This window comes from Centroberyx gerrardi, chromosome 11 (genome assembly GCF_048128805.1).
Source record: "Centroberyx gerrardi isolate f3 chromosome 11, fCenGer3.hap1.cur.20231027, whole genome shotgun sequence".
NCBI classification, from domain to species: domain Eukaryota; kingdom Metazoa; phylum Chordata; class Actinopteri; order Beryciformes; family Berycidae; genus Centroberyx; species Centroberyx gerrardi.
This window is the reverse complement of record NC_136007.1, coordinates 10,124,296-10,143,609: the sequence shown is the minus strand read 5'-3', so window position 1 is coordinate 10,143,609 and position 19,314 is coordinate 10,124,296. Positions and strand designations below refer to the sequence as shown.

The following is a 19,314-nucleotide window of genomic DNA, read 5'->3' as shown; positions in this document are numbered from 1 at the left end:
TTTTAATTAACACTTTAAATATTACAACATGGTGCACTATTAATGTCTCACACATAATGTGAGACCCCCCCCCCCCCCCCCCCCCTCTCTCTCTCAGCATGTGTGTGTGCATGCATGTATGCACTGTATGTGTTTGTGTGTGCGTGTGTATAATATTCACCTCTTTAGGGGATTCCGCTCTTTTTCTTTTTCCCTCATTTGAACTAAAGAGGAGCTGGAAACATATCAATTGCAATTATAGGCAACTGCCAAATAGCGCTTGGGAAAATGGCGGCTGCGTTTTTTATTTCGCTTTGGCACCTTTGAAATTTGGTATCGCGTTTTGGGATGGAACAATGGAAGCTTCTGGAACAGATTCTGTAGAATGGCAATGCGGTTCAATACCCAAAGCCTTCAACCAGCGCTATAATGATATAATGTTTTGCTGACTGAGCTGACATGAGCTGATTGTCTTAGTTGATCAGCGGTACAGATACAGTCTGTTGACAGCAGAGGCAGCCAAATATGTACGAGTCAACATAACTAAAAATACGACAGGTCAACAGTGAGGTAAAAATAGACAGTTTGGACTCTACAAGCGAGGAAACGACTGTGTATTTTCCCACTGGTGTATTTTTCCATCTTAGTCCTGCCTCTCAGGTATATAAGTATTAAACTAAACTTTTAAGATCTCATTTCTTTCATGAGTTCCTACTCAACTTTCAGGAGAATACATTCAACACAATATGTAGAAACCCTGAGTGCCAATATTACACAGCTGGAAAAAAAAACCATTATTAAAGAAAATCAGATCTCTTCTCCTTCCCACAGCAATAGAAACTCAGAGTATCATATGCAGTGCTCGTATGTATGCAAACAGCTTTTCATCAGCTTCTGTGCTTTAGGATTTGCTCTAAATATTGTCTCTCCTAATGTTTTCACTGCACTGAACAAAGCAACTACGTTCTTCTGCGGAAACATCAGAGGAAGCGCACATGCACACGCACACATACACACATGCATGCACGCGTACATGCCCATACAGACATTCAAGAAAGTTGCTGCTTGATTTCTAAGTTATCTATTGATTTCGTCTAAGTTCACAAACTACGAAAAACAACAACAATCCCCCTTATGATGTATTGATAGATAGCCAGATAGAGGAAAGAGAGAGAAAGCTCAAAAGTGAGACAGAATATGCGTCCGTGAGTGAGAGAGGAGGGAACGAGATAAAGAAAGACAGACGCAGAGAGAGAGAAAGAGAGAGAGAGAGAGAGAAAGGGGGCCATAGCATAAGGAGAAGAAAGTGAATGAGATGGGATATTTTTAAAAAGCAGAACAGAATGGTGCAGCTTAACACGTCCCTTACCAGCCAGCTCTGCGGTTTGTATACATGCGTACTCATTATTACTGCTGTGTGTGTGTGTGTGTGTGTGTGTGTGTGCGCCCTCGCCTGTGTGTGTATGTCAGTGGGTATTAGTTTTCTCTTCTTCCCTACAAGGCAGATGGTGGAGACAGACAGAAAGCACAATCTTCAATCCTCCCCACACCAGCATCACATACACCAGAATAACACCTAGTGTAGACCAAGGCTTCATTTATCATGGATCCATGTCACCCTGGTGTTGAAAGGTGCTATATAAATATAGATTTACTTTACTTACTTACTTTACACTCACAAGTAGGAGTGCTGGAGTAGGAACCGCATAACACTCATTTACCAATACACAGGATCTGTATAAGTACAAGTGTGGTAGCGCTTTCTAGTTGCTCAGGTGGGCGGGTATGCATGATTGGACTTTAAAAACTCCACCAGTTAACACCAAAGTGCTATGTTGGCACAGTGTTTTTGTAACTAAGACAATGACTGAGCAATTAAAATATTTAGTTCATGCTTTGACTTAGACACTTTTGTATTCTATGTACCTAGATTTGTGCTTTGTTTTGTTTGTGTGGAGTGTCTTAAGTGTCTTGCTGCTGTAACAATTTGAATTTCCCTCTGGGATTAATAAAGTTCTTATCTATCTATCTATCTATCTATCTATCTATCTATGCTTGTTTGACTTCTGCCATAGTGCATGGTGTACGAGCGCACACTGTATTCCCCTCATGCATCCCCTCATCTCTGCCCGCTCTCATCCAAACCTGCTCGTAAAACCCCCCACTAGTCCATGGCTCACCGGTGTCATCAGAGAGCAACGGGCGGGGCTCAGAGCAGCTGAGAGAAAGTGACGCAAATCCAGAGATCCCACTGACCTCAGTGACTATCAGACTCTCCTATCTGCATTCTCCTCCCATCTAAAAAGTGCCAAGACCACTTATTATCAGGAGAAAATCAGCAGCGCCAAAGACGCTCGGAAATTATTTTCAGCTTTTAACTTGTCAACCCTCCACCACCTCCACCCTCAACTTTGCTCACTGCTGACCTCTTCACATCCTTCTTTACTGATAAGGTTTCTACCATCAGTAATCAGTTCTCTGAGCCTGACCAACTCAGTATTGCACTCTATGCACTGCCTCTATGCATTCTATGCACTCTATGCACTGCCTCGTAGCACCTATGTCCTGTTGGACCAGAACTTAGCTTTATGGCACTTACTCTCGTTGTTCTCTCCTGACTAGAACCTTGCTTGTATTGTATAAAAATCTCATGTGTATGTCGCTTTGGATAAAAGCGTCTGCCAAATGGGAAATTGGAATTGTAAAATTGTAAATGCAGGGCTCTTAATGGTCTGCGCTGTCTGTACAGTGCATACCGTAATTCCTCGAAGCATTGTGCGTTGCTAAAAGCGTTACACACCAACACACAAAGCCTGGCTGTTATAGAGGTGCTCCTCCCTTGCTCTATTAGCCTAGAGTGAGAGCCTGAGCTGCTAGAGGAGAGGTGGGAGGTTATGTTATTGGAGCTATCAAGTTGGCACTTCCCTCATAGATATTTCATTGCATTAAGACCCATTATGCCTGCAGAAGATTTTCTGTTTTCAACAGAAAATTACAGCATCAGAACCACCCATTTATCTTCCCACACTCAGCACCCTTCAGACCTAAACTCATCTTCTCTCTATTTACACTACACCAACACCCACATTTAGCGTACGGTTGGACATCTCACCTCGTAATTTCCACACTCGGTATCCGTCTGAACAACAACAGGCTAATGGACTCGGGTTCTCGCCCTTCCGGCTTGAAATGGCCTCCTCACCATTTGAGATAGTGCATTGTACAAACAGACACTGACTGACTGACCCTGCTGGCTTGAAACGCTGTAATGTGTCAAAATATTTGCAGCAGTATAGGCAGGCAGTTCAAATCAATTTTGTATTTGTATACTTTATTATCCCCGGATGGGTCTGCATTTGACCCATCCTATACACACACTAGGAGCAGTGGGCAGCCGCAGTACATCGCTTCTTTTGCCAGTGCCTTGGTCAGGGGCACTGACAGGAGTTAACCCTAACATACATGTCTTTTGATGGTGGGAGGAAACCGGAGCACCCGGTGGAAACCCACACAAACACGGGGAGAACATGCAAACTCCACACAGAAAGGACCTGGGACGGACCGGGGTTCAAACCCAGGACCTTCTTGCTGTGAGGCAACAGTACTAACCACTGAGCCACCGTGCCGTCCGGTGTGAATGTTCTGCTACCATTGAAAGTATGAAACCTCTCGTCTACAGCTATGAGTGTACACAAAACTCTGGCAGTCTTTAGATAATTGCATTTAAAAACATCACTCATATGAAAATGTAACTTTATCAGACATCTCACATCTGCCACAATGCCCTCAATGCCATCTCAAGCTGATGGTTTAGAATTTTTTCCCCAGATTTATATCTCTTTTTAGAAATTTGAAGAAAACGAATGCTGATTTCTCCCTTGTTATTTGGTGTCAGAGTAATCGTCCGGCCTGCATCACACCACATATTATAGTACAATAATAACGTTCAACATTTATACTAACGAATACAGGGATACTGGAAGCAATTAAATGGTTTTGCTATCTTTTATACAGGTAATAAATCGATATCCCACAATATAAAAGACGCACATGTCACATAAAAGTCAGGGTCAAAACAGTTTCTTAACGATAATGACTGAGATGATCAGTGATTCTAGATGATACACTGAAAAGATGGAGAACTTCTCTGAGTTACTGCAAATCTCCTGCCTCTTTTGCTATTATTGCCATTGTCAACCCTCACCGCGGACCTGTCCATTCAGTTTTTTTAGTACATGTCTGCTATATAATAACAAGCTTGCCATTGCTATTGTGCGACTTTCTTAGCACAGCGAGGGCTGAGGCATTGTTTGGCTCTGTTCGGATCACTGAGGAAAGAGATAACACATTAAATGTCCTTTTACTAATCTTGTTAAGGCGATAGAGGCTACAGAACACAATTGAAGCTGGATCAGCCTATTGTATACAAAGGCTTGTAGTATTTTTTTCGCTGCACAATGCCTGGCTGTGTGCATCATTCAGCTGTGTTGCAGGGAAAATCATCCCGGCTACTGGCAACAATGGAGATACACACGGCTGATCTGATTGCAGTGCAGAAACGCTCGCTTTCATCCGTAATGCTGGAAAACAGATCATGTAGCTGGAGCTCTTATCTTGGAGATGAATGCTGACAGCCAACACAGTCCCCATGTGCCTGTGTTTCTTTTTTTTTTCCCACCCCCCTTTCCCTTTCCGTGCCCCCCCCTTCATACCTCCCATTCCTATTCTCACGGTTCTTTCACTCCTTTCTTTCCTACCTCATTCCTCCACCTGTGTCTTTCTTTCTCATTATTTTGCTCCCGTGCTCCCCCCATCCCTCCCTCCCTGCAAAGTTCCTTTTTGTCTCCATTATTACTGTGACCTCTCTTCCATTACCCCCTTCCCTCCTTCTTTCCTTTCTTCCTGCCATCCCTCCTTCCTTCCCTCCATCTGCCCTGCCTATACCTCCCATGCATCTTTCCCATCCTCCATCCTCCCACCCTCCTCCTGTTTCCTATGCCTCCTTTTTCCCCACCTTCCTTCATCCTTTCCCTCCCTCTACGCTCTTCATTACCCTCTTTACATCCCTACTCCCTATCTTTCCCACCTTGTCCATCCATTTCCTGTTTTATCAGTCTCTTCATCGCCGGCCCAGGCCGGCTCTGAGAGCCACATGCAGTACAGTATCCCAACTGGCTGATCTTGAGGAGATAGCTGATCCCACTGATGCTATTTTCAGCCGTTCACGCGTACTCTCCCTCCTCCTCCTCCTCCTCCTCCTCCCTTCCACAGAGAACTGGCATCCACAAAGAGGGACATGAAACAACATTCTTCCCTCACACTCAGACTTTCTCTACCTGATTTTGACTTTGAAATCAGCACAATTATCTACATTGTCAGGGGACAAGCCTCGCTGACAGAAATAGCACATTCCTGTCAATATGCCATTGCTAAAGATAGATTTTTTTTTCTCCATGATTTAATTGTCCTGAAGTTTTGGGGGGGGGGGGGGTTGGAGCAGTTTGCATAGGTGGAGGACAATGATTTTATGGTTTGTGTGTATGTGTATTCATTGAGAAAAAAAAAAAAAAGACTAATACATGCAAATTCTATACAGTGTCTGGTATTTATCAAGAAGTGATTATACTGGAGGAAGAATGCCTGTGCATCTCCATACCTTCCCCTACTAGCAACCTGAGGTCGGCCCAATGTTTGTTTGGTTGGCAAAGCCATGACAACACTGACCCAACGAAGGGCCAACGTTGTCCAACGGGGACATTTCTAAACAAATGCAAAAGGATAATATATATAATAAATCACAATGGCACTGCCCTCAATCTACCCAGTTGTCGTTATTATTACAAACTTAATAAATACAATATAGATAGATACAGTTACAAACTGTAATACATTATTAAGGTAAGCAAAATTACTATCAGAAGTCTCTTGCAAGAGCAACTACTGTTGCTAGGTTACCAAAACATTCTAAAAAGCAACTGCTATTTTCTGAGCTTAATGTGCTAGCAAAATAACAGAGGAGACACATAAAACTAACTTTGTATTTTGGTTATGAATTCTTTATTAGGCTAGCAAAATAACGTACTGACACAGGAGACAAATAACTAACTTTATATTTTGCCTGTGAATCTATCTAAACCAGTGGATTTAAATCCTGGTCCTCAGGACCCAGAACCCTGCTCATTTTAATTCTAGCCATCTAATCTGGGGCTATCACCTGGGATGCCAGGTGAATGCAATTAACTAAGCTGGTATGATAGAAAACAGTACTCCATGTCCCGAGGACCAGGATCGACACCCACTGATCTAACCAAAACCTAAACCTTCAAAAGTTTAAATTCCACACACTGATTTTGCTAGCTATCTGAAGGATAGCCTATGGACTTGAAATTGTTAAACCTACTCATGATAATCTAGGCTAAATAGATTTTCTGTGAGCAGCATTCAATTTTTTCATTGAAAACATTACCTTGTCTGTTTGCTTAACTTTGTGGCCTGCAAGTTTACCTCACAGTTGTAAAACATTGAGGCTAACATTAGATAATGTTAGTTATATTAAAGGTCCCATATTCTACACTTTCCAGTTGTTTATTTTATGTCTTGAGGTCCATTAAAAGCTGTGTGTGTGGTGTCATTTACCAAAAAAACTCTCAAACCATTTTCCAGCAGCTCTCTGAGCCTTACCAAGAAAAGGCTGTTTCTGTTGCTGTGCCTTTAAGGCTCATTAATATTAACGACCCCTCTGTTCTGATTGGCTAACCGTTTCAAGAGTGACACGTGAGACTCCACAGAGCCGGCAGCTGCAGACAGCAAGAGGCAGGGAAAACTCTCCAGTAATAAACAATGACAACCGCTTTGAAAAAAACACTTTGTTCAACTATTATTTCTAACAAAAATGATAATGAGCGTATCTTTGTGACGCCACAAAGTTACGGAAGTCCAAACGGCTCGTTTAGAGGCTCGGTTTTCTAATATGGATTGTGTGGATTTCGTTTTTTTTGTTTTGATACTTTCACGATGTTTAGATAACACATCCAACTCCTTTATAATCAAAGAAGCAAGGGAAATCCTGTTTTACACGATATGGGACCTTTAACAGAACCTAGCTATAGAAATCTGGTTGTTAGTCAACAACAGTGACAAGCAACACTAGCCTAGCTAGCAATCCATGGTAATACTGTGCATGGGAGCGCAGTGATCATCAGACCTCTTTCAATTAGACAAGCAAGTGGAGCAGACCAGCATCAGCTGTGTTAATGCTTGGGGATTCAACACATTAACACTGTTGGTCAGAAAATGTCTCTAGATTTATCGCTAGGGCAACAGACCAGAACAAACTCTCACCTGACATTATTGTTGTTACCCACCTCTAATACAAGGCATATAATTAATGGTGACATTTATGACTCAATGTTATTTGGTATCCATGATGATGAATTATACTGTATTGACTAAAAGATTTAGGAAAAGCTGAGGTGTTAATGAGTGCTGTTAATGAACTTCACTCTGAAAAGTTTTTTTCTGTAATGATACTGCTGACAGTGACAGTGTACAGAGCTACTGAACAATTCAGATGTTAAATTATAAGCCTGAAAATAGATTTGCTGTCCACCTTAGGTCAATATTTTCTCTTTTCTCTCTCAGCAGGTGCAGTGAGATTTATCAGAAGCTGAGAAGAAAAACTCCAATTCCAACAGTGTTACCTGTCATATCTCTTGTGGTATAGTGTAATATTGTACACAGACCTTGCATATTTGTTACAAAGAAAAAGTTAATATTGATTGTGTAAATGGAACAGCTTGGTCCAACGTGGGCAAAAGCAGATGATCATCTACTTTGAGACTGGGACACGTTTTTGAAGCAACCGATTTAGCAACAATTTGAGATCGGGCAGAGTCGATGGTAGTCGCATTGTTTAGTCGCACCAGTAGTCGTTATGTGTGTGGAAGTGAAAGACTCAAATCGCTCTCCTATGATCCCCAATCGGCAACGTCACGATTAGATCAAACATGTTTGATTTTATCGGGGGTTAATTTTGCATGATCATGTGGTTTGCGATCAAACCACACAATCAAACATATTATTTCTCCGCCTCCACTAGCCACACACACACACACACACACACACACACACACACACACACACACACACACCCTCCTCTCACTAGTAGCAGTCAGCTGGGTTGTTGCCTCAGTCAGCAAACAATGCTACAGAGTGGTGCCGACAAAGGGGGGTAACACGTCAAACTTGGCGAAGCACCTTAAGGACCGACACGTCAGTCTATATAAAGAATTTCGAGAGGTTAGCGAAAGCTCCCGTTTCAACATCACTAAAGCATTAAACATTTATCATAAACGTTAACGTACCCTGCACATCATCCGTTTTAGTTTAGCAAGCAAACCAAACGTTAGCTGCAGAGCTAGCTAACGTTATCAAGTAGGTTTGCCAGATACCCGGTTTTCAACCGGACTGTCCGGTTTTCAGATGCATTGTCCGGGCCCGGTCAGAAGGCTCGACCGGACGTTGAAATGTCCGATTCAAATCATTCTGTCAATAATAATCCACTAACTCTAGCCCTGCTGATTTTTCCCTATCATTGGTGGGTATCTGTTGCTTCAACAAGCTAAAAGTGTTCTGATAGGCTGATGACTAGAGCTGGGGTAATCTGCTGTGTAAGTGCAAAGTTTTGAATGAGTTTTATCGGGCCTACGTTATGGAGAAGCGTGCGTCTGTCTGTGTGTCCGGCCATCTGTCTCGTTTGCACCGGGATTTCCCCCTGCGTTGTCTGATATTAAGGGACTAGTTTGGGTCTGTGTCTGTGTTTTTTGCTTAGTTGCTTACAGTCTATGCTGCAGAGGCCAGGAGGCAATATGATGTTTCACATGCTTGTGCAGTATAAGCTCACTCCCCTCAATAAAAAAGAGCAAATCATGACGGCGATCGACACCTGTCAATCAAAAATGTGTTGTTTGATCTCAGACAACTTTAAAATATTGTTTTCATGTTAAAATTATATTTTAACATGAAAACAATATTTTAAAAAAAAGATTGAAAATTCATTTTTTTCCCCCTGTGGTATCGAAAATGGTATCGCATATCGATATTTTCCTGGGTATTGTATCAAAGTTAGAAATTCTAGTATCGTGACAACCCTAGTCTGTACATCTCCAAACTACAGACATGACGTGATGTGACATCAGGCACATTAGAGATCGATTTAGACCCATTTCTTTACACTGAGCAACTTTTAATTTTGTGCCTCTGTATGGGAAACACTGCATCTCACGGTCAAAAACGCCCTCTAGAGGCCATCTGACGAAGCGCATCATCTCACTAAGCGTTACCTGACTGACTGACTGACCGACCGCTGGACTACCTGACCTGAATTTGCCTCGTGATGCCCTCGGCTGCGCCATTGGAAAAAATAATATTCTCGCAAGAGAACTGCGGCTGTCTCAGTCTTCTCTGTTTTGATTTGTGCTCCTCATACAGCCGTTGTGTGTGTGCATCACAAGAGACTTGAAATCTGCAAATTTCAGTTGTTAAATGTGCGCTACTCAATCTTTTCATTGTCGTTTATGATTGGAAAAATCTTTTAATGTGTCCCAGGCTTTAGACCAGGTACTTACTACACGACTTTTAGCCTGTGTAGCAGCACTCCTTCAGTGTTTCAAAATGTGCAACTACTGGGTAAAGTCCATGCAATAAGCAATGAGTCTGACGCGAATAAATCTCGAGAGACCATAACTCCATTTAGAACGTTTAGTGGAAAAACAAAACAGTTACAGACTAACAAGATTCGTCAATTGGCAATCATTTTCTCTCGGTCAAAAAACTGTGTTGCTCCGTGGACTTTCTCACTCCAATTGAGTCTAATGACGGTGACATCAATGTAAAGGAGCATTTCAACTACTTAGAATCTATTAGGCTATAGGCCTACATAGGAAAACTATAGGAAATCTAATGTTCTATAATAATCAACAAATATGACTATAGTACAAATTAACTATTCAATATCACTAGTATTTCAATTAACATTATTAGCTATCAACATCATCTCAAATATACAAATTACAAATATATCAAAATATCTTTTCCCCTAGAATGGCTCTTACAGCCTGATTGTAGACCTGATTTTGTTGACCTGACTACATTTCAAGATACAGGAAAATTGACACTGATGGTTGGCATAGACAATCTTGTAGTGTGAGCAGGCTTAAGGACTCAGACTCTTTAATTCTAGTCAAGTTACAGACAAGTCAGAGCCGACAGACCTGATTGATTTCCAAGACTGAAACCAAATCTGGGCTAATATGAATGAACTTCTGTAGTGTGAGATGGATAATGATACTTGACAAAGACTGGCATTAGCCAATGAGAACTGAGCTTGAGATGGGGGGGAAAAAACAAAGCAGGCCCTGGGTTGCTGTCTGCCCAAGTTTGGAGTTGGACTATCTTGGCCGCTAGGAGCCCCGTCCACAGCTCCATCTGCCAGGAGGGCGTGAGTAATGATGCACAAATGATGTGTAGAGTATAATGGTCAAAAGTGGGATCCCTATCTGACATGCTTTCCATTTTCAAAGTCTGTTAAGATTTGAAAAGTCATACAATCTGCAAATTGCATTACATCGACTATATATTCCTCATGCTTGCCTGATCTCTCATCATCATTGCCAATACAAATATAGCACTCAAGTAACAACACAGTCTCAATCATCAAATTTTGTGAAATGAGCATGAACTCTGTCTCTAACCCTAACACAAATTACTTGTTGTGGACACAAATTATATGAAAATAAGTTCCTCTACCACGAAAGTTGCGAACACGTATTTCTCTCACTTTTTGAGCACAGAGCAGGTATTTGCATTTTAAGACATCGTGCTCATTTCATGACATTTCGGAAGAGAGTGAGGTGCAATGGAGGTAAATATGATCAGTCGTGGAGTATTCATCCCAGATTCAAGACTTAACAGACTTCCGAATAAGTTGGGAATAAACACAACTCGCAGGTCATTGTACAGAATGTCTTGTTTATTGGTTGTACGCATACATTTTCAAAATTACTATATGCTTGGTATCTAAAGACTCTCAGATGAAGTGGTACTGTCTCTAAAGGCAGACTTAGTAACAGGACGTCACACCTGGAACACAGGGCAACTCTCACCACAGACGTTTTTTAAGAAACCAAGGAAGTGACATCCAGGGCTCAATCAATTCTGGAAGTAAATTTCAATACAATTTAAAGATTAGACAACTTTGATACACAGTTATCCCCATTACAATATTCAATTAATTTCCATTTAGTTATTCAATTCATGTTTTTTGAATGATTGATAATGAAACAATGCATGTAAACGACTATGAGCAGCTTCAAAAATTGAATGTCTTTTTTTGGAGGGGATTTTTTTTTTTTGCAAAATATCCCTGGTGAGTATCGCTCTGCTTTGCAGGAGCTCGGTCACATTGCTGAGTCGACTTTTAATTTCATAACGCTATACACCTGTGGAGGAACAGCAGACACTATCAACACGTTTGTGCTTATCTTTTTTTTTTTTTGCGAGTTTTGTTTTTTTGGTAAATATTATCAGTTTTTGACATTACCTTTTTTTTTTTTTCACAAGAAACAGACTAGGTTAAATCTGTAATAATTTTTGTATACCAACATGCTCACAATGTTTCTGAACCTTTTTTTTTTTTTGCATCAAAACAACATACACCAAAACAGACACCCTCTTTGTTTCGAACAGTATGTGCTGGGTCTACCGTGTTCGTATCAGTCTAGCGTGATTTTCTTTGTGGTTCACAGATTCATAAAAGGCAATGTAATAAGAGGAAAATGAGAGGGCCTGCATTCATGTACAAGGGCTTCAGTCGCTGGGCACAATAACTACTTCAGAAAAGAAAATCACAGACTCTAATCAGGCACTCCAAATGACATGTAAAATGGCAAATGTTCATCTGTTTACATAGTCTCTCTTTCTTGCCTTAGCACACATTTGATTTTAAAACACATTTGCAGTCATACTCTACTATCTAATTCATTCAGTTTAACGTCAACTTTGATTCTCTTCAGCTCAAAGAACCGAATATTAGAATATCTCATTTGCTCCGAAGACAAAAACGGGTCAGCTCACTTATCTACAATACAAATAAAAAATCTTTCTCTCTGATGACATACAGCAGGATCTATTATCTGTGGCTGTGTTGTGCACGTGAGGTGGTGATTATTAACATATTCATCTTTTATTCAAATACTTTCTCGTTTGTGTTTCTTTGTTAACTTTGTACATTGTGCAAAAACAGCTGCGGTCTACTCTAGAAGGCCACCGTGTGTCTTGGTATTCAACTTCGCTCTTTTTCTCTTCAGCAGGCTTTCTCACCACATTACATGACAAAATTGTATTTGAAAAATCCTCCCAGATAGTTTTCCGTGACTGATTGACCTTGGTTGTTTGGTACCATAGGGAAAACAGAATCATGTCAAAGTAAGCAAACCCAACACATTTTGAAACGGCAGGCAGAGTGTAGCAGACAAACAAGTATCTGAGAGGATTCCTAATATGATTTTGCTAAGGTCTGTTTCTCACTAAGACTGACTGACTGTTCTAATTGGATGAGGTGATTATGAACGAGCGTTAAGACTAACTGGATGATTCTGTCTTGACAATCGCTGACTTGTAAGTTTGGGCGCATTCACATCAAGCATGTTTGGAACGATTTATTCAATTCAAACTCTGGATTGTTTACTCCTTTAGTGCAGATTTCAAGCGAAAAGTGGATTTCCAGTCCTCTTCCAAGCGAACTGCGGTGCGGTTCATTGGAAGTGAGAACGAAATCCAAACCAACTACAGGAAACGAACCCAAAACGTGCTCAACGTGTAACGTGTTTTACAGGTATAAGGAGACAGATGTTGACATCTGATTGCCAGCCGATTCTCATGCTTGGAAAGCCTGGCATAACAAAACGAACTGAGGGAAAACCATACTCTGGTCTGATGCTCAAATTCAGCTATTTCTTCATGCGTTCTTAACTGGTATGAACACCAGAGAAGGTAAATTACGGCAAAGAGTGCAGACAAGTCCATCATGCTTAGCTAAAATTACAGGGGCTGGAATTGGATTTGTTTTGACTCCTTCCTGCCACCAAAATCTCAAACCTCACAAAATCACAGTTTACCAAAAGCTACTTGTTAGTCCATGTGACATCTGTTCACAAGCCCTGGTTCGCTTGTAATTGGGCAGTGTGTGAACCTAAACAAACCAAATGCAAAAATACAACGAAGTAAACTTTTCAACTTTGGTTCGGACCAAAGAACACCAACTGTAGGTGTGATCGCACCCTAAAATGTAGAGCATCAACATATAAGATAATAATAGCTCCATAGTTACAGTTGAACAGGCTGTACTTTTGCTTTTGAGTTTTCAACAAACCCTTCCATCAGTCACTGTATGTGATGGAAAACTTTGGGGCTGTTTTTGAGACCTTTTAATCTATTGCACAATTGCTGTAGTACTGACTGCAACAACTACAACGACTGTTTCTGTGGCACCGTCAGACAAATGTGCCGACAAACCATTTGTGACACTGTTGTCTCGAAGAACAACCGCCTTATCATTTGTTATAGTTGTGTATATGTTATATGTGCTGTAGGTGTATATTACTTTTTCCCTTAGCCCTATTGACCCAACACTCTCGATGATAAAAACATGAATAGCTGTATTACATTAGCGTCAGTCTACTGCATCACTAAGAAACAGAGTAGCAGCCACGCCTGTGTGGATTTGCATGTTCTGTTATATACATATAGTAGAGTATAATACATTATTCGGGTTATGTACTGTATGATTTATGGCGTTTATTTACACATGATATGTAGTCTGGCTTAACATATTTCAACTTCAACTGATAAGATAAATGACTTTAAAATGAAAATGTAATATTCCAGCAATGTAGAAAAATAAATCATATTCACTGTATTGACAAGAGGGAAATGGTTCATTTGTATCTAGCACCTATTGCAACTGTATTACCGTATACTATAATGAACAATAGCAGACATATGGGCACCATTAAATATGTTCAGAAATAAGTTACTACCCATGCTCAATATGTCATTTGCATGAATCGATCCCCTGGCAGGAAATAGATTTTATGGGTAACATAAAGGCATTAGATAATCTCTATTAATTCAAAGGCCTTTAGATAGAAAAATAACTATAATAAAACATTTTTTGTAAACCAACCATTTCTATTAACATATCAGGGATGGTTTTCTAATAAACTGATCTGTGAGTAATCTGATAAATATTTTAATATGCATATTCTATATTTATATGTGTGCTTTTAATTTAACTGTATTATTTGTGCTTTGCAGAAAGCTATGATTGTTTATAAAGCCCGCTCCCCTGCACTTCCATAATCTGCAATAACAAATCTATGAGCAGTTCAGTCAACAGTTTCTCCTTGAAAGTGCTATCCATTTCATCTTCCATTTTACTGTCCATCTACCAAAGACGACATTCTGAACTTTCACATATACCAATCAATTCATCAATATTTATAACCTTATTTACTGTAACTATTCAGCACTTTTACGTATGTCACAGCCCACTGCAAGCGCTCAATAGCTTTCCATCACACTCTTCACGAAATACCTTGAGTTTTAACTGAAGCCATGATTATCAAACACATATCTATCTGTAAACAGTGGATCACCAATGTAAGTTTTAGCAGCTACTTCAGCCCTATATACTGTAACTTAAAAGAAAAATCTCAAGCAGTGATCAAATTTGTCTCAGCAAGCCATATGTACATTGACTATGAGGAAGAGGGTGTGTGGAAGTCTCCTTGTATTGTATTTTTTTTTTTTTTGACAGGATGTGATTTATTTCACAATTCTCATGTTGGTCTTCATCAAAATCTTACCATCATGTCCCTGAAAATAATTATATTTAAGTATATGTGCTTTTGTCGTTTAGTGTGATCATCAATTTCTTTTGCACTGAATGTTCCGTTGCAATTTATTTACTATCAACTGTTTTTTGTTTGTTTTTTTTTAACTCCAAAGAATTTCAAAATCTTTAAGGCAGGGGTGTCAAAGCATGTGCCACGCAGGGCCGAGAGTGCGCAGGTGACACAGAATTTGAATGGATAGAAGGGTCTTTCCCATTCAAATCAATGCTCCTGGATGGTCAGAGCGGCGGCCAATTTTATGTGTACCGTTCGATAATATAAAGCCTCCTCGGTACCGTTGGGCTAGCTTCCGTATAAACCGACTTATGGCAAGTCGCAGAGGTGAGAGGTTTTGCAGCAAGAACCAAGCAGCAGAAAACTGCCGTCTTGCGCTATCTCCGTCGCTTTTTGGACCGATTGGGTTTAATTGCTCTACATTACTGTTGGTAAGTCGTCACATTTTATTCATTCTCTTGTAGTCTTGTAACATTACAAAGCTAACCCACTCATGCTGTGTGGCAGCCAGTGTGACACACTTAATGTCACACTGGCTGCCTTAATGGCCAAACTTCTGTTGTCACCATAGCAACTAAACGTAGACAACATTCTATGGTGTACTAGCCAAAGTACCATAGAAAACAGTGGAAAGACCGTTCTATCCATTCAAATTCTGTGGCAGGTGATTTCACTGATTAGCTCCTCCTCCTCTCTGGTTGAAATTGTGTTAATCAGTGAAATCACCTGGTGTAGTGTTTCGTTGGAAGGAAAAAACCTGCAGACTCTCGGCCCTCCGCGGCACACAGTTTGACACCCACGCTTTAAGGCACTATCATTAGATCCAACTAGCGCCTTGAATAACAATGAAACATCAAATTTCAATCAGTTTCCCATCAGGGAAGAACACGCGGTGTTCTTGAATTTAACTCGCATTCAATAGAGCTGCCTGCCATGTCTGTTTCATTAACCGTGTCGCAATACATCCTACTGACTCTGACAGTCAGTGTCAGCAGTACATAAATGAATACATGAAAGATGGCTGATATTTATTGAATACACGAACAGCACGTCTTTGTCAATAACCCAGGGGCTTCATTAATAATAACTGTAAACACTGGACAAGCACCACATCTATCAGCTCTATCACCGGACCTGATCGTCAATAACTATTGATTACCGCGTCAAGAGGGAGGGCAGAAAGCATCAGTCTGTGACCAGAGGCCGAGCAAACGGAGCTATCCTATCCCATTCTATCTGTATCTATTGTATGTTTCATATCGAGCATGGTTAAAATTAACGTGTGATTGATTACTGTATGTGTGTGTGTGTGCTTGTGGGTGTGCATGTGTCCCTCTTTTTGACTTCTTATAATGTCGGTGATATATCAATTTAATGCTATTCTGTTGATGCACTTATTGCTAAATGCCTAAAACGTGTGCTAAGTGTGTGTGTGTGTGTGCATGTGTGTGTGTGTGTGTGTCAGAGAGAGCACATTTTAATCTATTGAACCTGTTATGCTGTACTCTATTTCCCCATGGTCCCACCATCAAATCAAATCCTCCCGTCCTTCAGTTATCCCTCACAAAGTAACCTGGGCCATTGCTCTACACCCAGCCAACATGGCGAGAATCAATTTAATTCACTGCAGTTTGATCCGCTTGGGGTAAGTTTGCAATAACAGTGATATCAGAGGGAGTAACTTAATTGTGGTGGTGATGAAATCCTAGCTCCTTCCGCCTCAGAAGAGTCCCCCAATGTTGCCAAAAGTGTTGGAATCGACCCAGCTGTTTACACTGCCCTGAGAGAGCTCTGTGTGTATTTATAGCGAGAGCACTGTCGGGACAGCATGAATTATTAATGATGGGTCCTGATACAGATTTATCTGTGACCTCTAGGCCACCTGGGTGCGGACACATACACACACACACACAAACACGCATACTTAATCTGTGTTATCTTTGTGGACTAGAATTGAGGCTTTTTCCATGGTTTTCAGTGTTTGAAATGATGGCAGATGACACTGTGTGCAGTCCAGTAACCATCAGTATGCCCATTAGAAAGCCTTCGGTTGGTTGGTTCATAGAGATATGGTTGATGTCTTTCCCCCACTCTGATTGGTCCTCAGGGATAAATTATTCAGAGTCCAAAGCATTCAGCAAAGTACAGCACATACTTACATACAGTAGGCTACATACACACACATACATACTGTACATACATCAATAAGAGAACAGTCTGCATCTTGCTAGCTTCTGTGTAGACTTTCAACCTACTGGCATCGAGGTGAAGGTTCCCCTAGACACTGGATTCAAATGAGTTTAGTGTTATCTCCCTTTAGTTGCAAAAGTCTGGGTCAAAAAGCATGTAAACTGATCCTTGTCCTCATACTGGGGCGTGATTTCAGTTCCCGTTTACTACTTTCTACCTCCCGTGTCCTGCCTCCTGGCTCAGAGGCGGTACTTTCTGAGCAGGTCGGCCTGCCACATGTACTTCCTCTCGGGGAACCGCTCGGGGATCTTGATCTTGCGGAAGTCTTGAATGCACTTTTCCAGCTCCTCCTCGACGGTCAGCTTCTCTTTCGCCGGCCTCTTCTTGCAGGTGCTGGTGTCGCGCGAGCTCGTCGTTAGCGTGCGCAGCAAGTCGCTCTTCCTCCGCTGTTCGGACTGCTGGAGCATCGCCACGGGGCCTTTCTTCAGCGGCCGGTCCAGCGTCTGGACGTGGGAGTGGGGGTGCGGCTGGCGGCTGACCGGGCCGCAGATGACCGTTCCCTGGGGAGAGCTGGCCTCCGACTGGCTCTCGGAGCTGGAGGTGGAGAGCTCGTTGAAGGAGGTGCCGCTCTCGCCCTCGCCGTCGCCCTTGTGGTTCTTGCAGCAGCAGTCGCACGGAGGGGAGGACCAACGCGACGGACCGCCTGGAGGCAGAGGGAGGGGTGGGGAGAAGCAGAGAGAGAACCAACATCAGACACAAGGCTATTTTTTCCACCATTTTTTTCTCTGTAGCTCATCCAGAACATACTGAGAGAGAGAGAGAGAGAGAAAGAGAGAGAGAGAGAGAGACAAAGAGAGAGAGAGGCAGAAATTACTCAGACAAGAGAAGAAAGCGACGGTAAGAAAGACTAAGGACAGACAAAGAGGAGAAGTCAGCTAATGCCAAATGGCTATCACCTAGAACAAAGTGACATGGCATCAGGGACAACTGGCTTGTGTCCAGTCTAATAATGGAGGTGAGCTGGCTGACTGGCTGACAGCCTGTATTGTTCGGAGAACGATGCTCATGAATCCAGGCTCTCACCATGCAAAGACTGAACCCTTGACTGTACATAACAAATTTGGAAGAGCTAAAAGCAATGATTCATGATTTACAAACACACAGTGGGATGAGGATTTACATATACTTCTTTATTTACAGAAAAAATGGAATACAGTCATAGTTTGACTGGATGAAATAATAGCCATAACAGTGCATAATTTCTGTTATTGCACATGGAGAAGTGATAGCAATATTAGTACAGAACAGTTAGACAGAAATAATGCGGTAAATTAAAGTCACACAGCCACACAGTAAAAATAAGTGCAGCTTGGACTCTTTGCTCTCTGCTGTATCTGAAGCAGACATCTCTCTCACCAGCCAACTGTATAACATACCCAACTACAAACTCAGTCTGACAACACCAACTTTTCCACTGCAGTGCTAAGTGGGAACTACTAAGGCTCAGAAGAACAAAAGTGTTATTACTTCAGTGGAAGTTATTGCTGGAAAATTATCTCAATTGGGAGAAATATCCAAAAATCGTAGATATTATGATTTGTGGGAAACTGAATGAAAACCTGAACGAGTAGGGCTCAGGCTAGCATCGTACTGAAAAACAGATTTTGTACTTGCAACTTTTTCTGTCTCCAAACCTTTTCAAGTGTTCTTCCTCACCCTCGAAAATGTATTCAATCTTATGTAATCATGATGAAATTTTTCTACAAAGGCTGTGCAGTGCCTGGGTTTGGTGTGGTTTGGATTGGATGAGGGTTTCTATGGAGCTGCTGCTTTCCTCTCAAACATTCACCCATTCAGTTCTGGCCCCATTTAAACAATACAACTGATTTCACCTGGCCCTGATGTTACACAGGCCAGATAGCTGCTGCAAAGCAAGTGTGTGTCAAAACAGTTGCAGAGTATTGTGATGTTGATGAGAACGAGGAGGCTGTCAGATAGTTGCGGTCTTGACAGTATCAGAACAAAAGCAGTGATCTGCAATCATTGCTGAAAAAAATCAACCCAACCCTTTTGTCAACTTACAGCACTGTAGGCCCAAAGACTAATGATGGGTCGAATCAATCGTTCACTTGAACGATACTTTAAAGTGAACGAGTCAAATTAAACTGAATCCAGATTT

At 41.4% G+C, this 19,314-nt stretch overlaps 1 protein-coding gene across 2 annotated transcripts in view; it reads right to left on the bottom strand.

Annotated features, from left to right (window-relative positions):
- Positions 1-17,374: 17,374 nt before the first annotated feature.
- The window catches only part of kctd16b (potassium channel tetramerization domain containing 16b), a 91,510-nt gene continuing 89,570 nt past the window's right edge, over positions 17,375-19,314 (bottom strand). The window contains exon 2 of one of the 2 annotated variants that reach the window (XM_071897143.2): positions 17,375-17,838. In XM_071897143.2, coding sequence (XP_071753244.1) covers positions 17,375-17,838 — 464 coding nt within the window. The remainder of the gene's footprint in view (positions 17,839-19,314) is intronic. The other variant, XM_071897144.2, reaches the window with a different exon arrangement.